Source organism: Furipterus horrens, unplaced genomic scaffold (assembly GCF_987537825.1).
Source record: "Furipterus horrens unplaced genomic scaffold, mFurHor1.1.pri manual_scaffold_3, whole genome shotgun sequence".
NCBI lineage: Eukaryota > Metazoa > Chordata > Mammalia > Chiroptera > Furipteridae > Furipterus > Furipterus horrens.
Window position 1 is genome coordinate 52,040,557 of NW_028327173.1, and position 4,123 is coordinate 52,044,679.

General features: G+C 36.0%; 1 protein-coding gene across 1 annotated transcript; it reads left to right on the plus strand.

Moving 5' to 3' along the window:
• The first annotated feature begins 999 nt into the window (after nt 1–999).
• Nucleotides 1,000–2,598, plus strand: LOC150015091 (epsilon-sarcoglycan). Its single transcript, XM_090271675.1, has one exon. The coding sequence runs from the start codon at nt 1,116–1,118 to the stop codon at nt 2,355–2,357; it is 1,242 nt and encodes a 413-aa protein (XP_090127801.1). The 5' UTR covers nt 1,000–1,115; the 3' UTR covers nt 2,358–2,598.
• The last annotated feature ends 1,525 nt before the right edge of the window (nt 2,599–4,123 follow it).

A 4,123-nucleotide genomic window follows, 5' to 3' on the forward strand; every position in this document is an offset into this window, starting at 1 on the left:
GGATTATGTTTCCTATAAAATTGAAGTCAAGACCATTACATAGACATGATTCTTTCAAAATATGTTATACAACATTTTAAACTTAGCATTTAATTATTAGAAAGTTGTATCCAGTTTTTGTACTATTCAAATATATGAATTATTTCTGAGGGACAGACAATAGATTTCCCTTTATATTATATTTTTATGAAATTGTGTGGAACAGATAATTTTATTCTGTATCTGGCTAAGTGTAAAGAGCTTTGTTATATTATGAACACTAATTTTCATAGAAAGAAAAAAATTACTTTGGTAATTTGCCATGATAATGGACATACTCAACTTGACTTCAGAAAGAGTATATTTAGAGATGTATAAAATAGTGAGTGTGATAAAATCCATTTTCTGATAATAATTTAGATTTCAACCATCTAATGTCAACAGAATACTCTAGAACTAGAATATTTTCTGCATGAGAAAAAGGTATCATTCACAATTCCATAAAATGGTTTCCCATGCCCTCAAGCTTAAAGACTTTCAACAACTTAAAAATTGTTTTTTCATTATTCTTGTTTATTCTATTACAATTGTCCCACTTTCTCCCCCTTTGCCCTCCTCTGCCCAGCCACCCCCAGCTCCCACAGTCATTCCCCACACCATTGTCCCTGGCCATAGGTCACTCATACTTGTTCTTTGACTAATCCTTTTTTTTCTTTCCACCATTCTCTGTCCTGCCCCCTCCCCTCCTAGTAGCTGTCAGTCTGTTCCCTGTTTCCATGTCTCTCATTCTGTTTAGCTCATTAGTTTATTTTGTTCATTAGATTCCTTTATTTAAAGATTTTAAAAAGTATCTTTAAAGAAACTATCAAAAGACATGTTTTTTTTTTTTTGCTGTAAACAGTTCAGTATACATCTTAATAATAACATTAATTTTAACTACCATTCAATTTTAATAGTTTACACATTAAAAATAATTATTTTTCGGCTGAACTGGCCAAGCTGGGAGGAAAGAAGAAAGGGAGGGGAGGGGAGAATCGAGGACTGCAGGCCTAGCCAGGCTGAGAATGCAGTTTCCCTGGTAGTGGGAACTGGGCGACCCTTGTGCTTGGACTGGACAGGGTTGGGGGACACGCAGGATGAGCCCCTCGACCACTGGCACCTTCTTGCTGACAGTGTACACCATCTTCTCAAAGGTGTACTCGGATCGGGATGTATACCCATCTGCTGGTGTCCTCTTTGTTCATGTTTTGGAAAGAGAGTCTTTTAAGGGAGAATTTCCACCTTACCCAAAACCTGGTGAGATTAGTAATGATCCCATAACATTTAACACAAATTTAATGGGTTATCCAGACCGACCTGGATGGCTTCGATATATCCAAAGGACACCATATAGTGATGGAGTCCTATATGGGTCTCCAACAGCTGAAAATGTGGGGAAACCAACAATCATTGAGATAACTGCCTACAATAGGCGTACCTTTGAGACTGCAAGGCATAATTTGATAATTAATATAATGTCAGCAGAAGACTTCCCATTACCATATCAAGCAGAATTCTTCATTAAAAACATGAATGTAGAAGAAATGTTGGCCAGCGAGATTCTCAGAGACTTTCTTGGAGCTGTGAAAAATGTGTGGCAGCCAGAGCGTCTGAACGCCATTAACATCACGTCGGCCCTGGATAGGGGTGGCAGGGTGCCACTCCCTATTAATGACATGAAGGAGGGCGTTTATGTCATGGTTGGTGCGGATGTCCCATTTTCTTCTTGTTTACGAGAAGTTGAAAATCCACAGAATCAATTGAGATGCAGTCAAGAAATGGAGCCTGTAATCACATGTGATAAAAAATTTCGTACACAATTTTACATTGACTGGTGCAAAATTTCATTGGTTGATAAAACAAAGCAAGTGTCCACCTATCAGGAAGTGATTCGTGGAGAGGGGATTTTACCTGATGGTGGAGAGTACAAACCCCCTTCCGATTCTTTGAAAAGCAGAGACTATTACACGGATTTCCTAATTACACTGGCTGTGCCCTCGGCAGTAGCACTGGTCCTTTTTCTAATACTTGCTTATATCATGTGCTGCCGACGGGAAGGAGTGGAAAAGAGAAACATGCAAACACCAGACATCCAACTGGTCCATCATAGTGCCATTCAGAAATCTACCAAAGAACTTCGTGACATGTCCAAGAATAGAGAGATAGCGTGGCCCCTGTCAATGCTTCCTGTGTTTCACCCTGTCACAGGGGAAATCATGCCTCCGCTCCATGCAGACAGTTATGAGAGCACTAATATGCCATTGATGCAAACGCAGCAGAACTTGCCACATCAGACTCAGATTCCCCAACAGCAGACTACAGGTAAATGGTATCCCTGAAGAAAGAAAACTGACCGAAGCAATGAATTTGTAATGCGACAGTATAGCTGTTACCGCTTTTATTTCTTCTCTCTTCCAGTAATGCATGAGCTTTTCTGGCGTGTGGTGTGCATGTCGACAGTATTAAGTATATACCAAATAATGCAATATAACTTTCATTTTACTAATGTATTTCTTTTGTACTTAAAGCATTTTTGACAGTTTGTAAAACATCAACAACTATATATTTGTTACAATAAAAAGTGATCTTTAAAAAAAATAATTATTTTTCAATGTTTAGCTGTTGAAAAATTCAAATTTTCTAAAAAGCCATAAAGAAAGTGAAAAGAATGCCTGAATAACCTTCTTCACTTAGATTTAGCAATTTTAAAATTGGGCCACATTTGTTCTTTCTTTTTCTCTTGCCCAGGTGTCCTTGCACACACATTCTCTCTCTTGCTTTATCTTTAGAAAACATTCAAGAATTAGTTGCAGATGTCACAATATTTCATCCCAGAATACGTCAGCATGTATCTTTTAAGAAACAGCCATCAGGTCTTCTCCCACATACTCACAGTACAATGACCACACATAGGAAATTTAACATTGATGCGATACAATTGGGTAATATGCAATCTATATTTGGTGTCTTTCAATTGTCCAAAGACTACTCATTATTCTCAATGTAGGGGTCAATCAAGGATCATGCTTTGCACTTAATCTTTCTTAATCTAGGACATTATTCAAGTTTTTTAAAAAATTATATTGAAGTTTTAAAATAGTCCAGCTAGTTGTTTTGCAAATTGGCCTTTGATTTACATTTGTCTGACCATTGCCTCATGGTGAGATTTTAGTTAATATTTTATTATTTTTTTCAGGAATACTCCATGGTGTAAAATTCAAGAGATACATGGTATAAATGTGTTCCATTATTGGTAACATTATATTTGCTCATTTAACTAAGGCTGTGTCCACCAGATTCCCGTATTTTAATTTTTCTCATTATAATTAATAAATAATATGAGGAATAAAGCTTCAAGAAGATGTAAATATCTTACCTCCCCCAAATTTGTCTTCAAAACTGTCTGTCTTATTGTATTATCTTATACATACTCTTCATGTAAAACTTCCTCTTTGCCTATAAATATTTTGAGTTGTTTAATTTGAATCATGATCCAGACAAAGTTCATACATTTTATTTCCTTTTTGATTGAAAAAATAAAAACAACTTATTCTCTAACAATATCCCTTCCCACTTTCCTCACTCTCTTTTCATGTCCTTCATTGCTTTTTTTTTAGTTTAATTGGATCAACTACCTTACAGAATAATCCTCTCCTTGTGCTGTATTTGACTTGAACTTTTATTTTCCTTATTTTTTGTAGACTGGTATTGAGAATTGATTAAATTGAATTTCAGATTTTTAAAGGCAAATACTTTATGTGTTGCTGAGATCTTCCTATTCGTCTACTAAAGACAAAATCTTCACTGGTTTTATTTTGCAATGGTCTAAATACAACACAATCCTATCCAGTGAAGATGAGTTCAGTTCTTGTGTACCAAGTGCCTTCATTTTCAGGCTTAACTCATCATCTGAGTAGGGACAAACTTTCAAGTCACAAGCGTCTTACTATAGCTATGACCATAAAATAAAGAAGGGGCTAACAGAAAATGTACCCATGTATGCAAGTTTAAGACTACAAGTGGGAGAATTTGAGCAACTACCTTTGTCTTGTAAAAGTCATATTTCTGTTTTCTATATGACACCTGAAAGATGGAGAGGATTTTA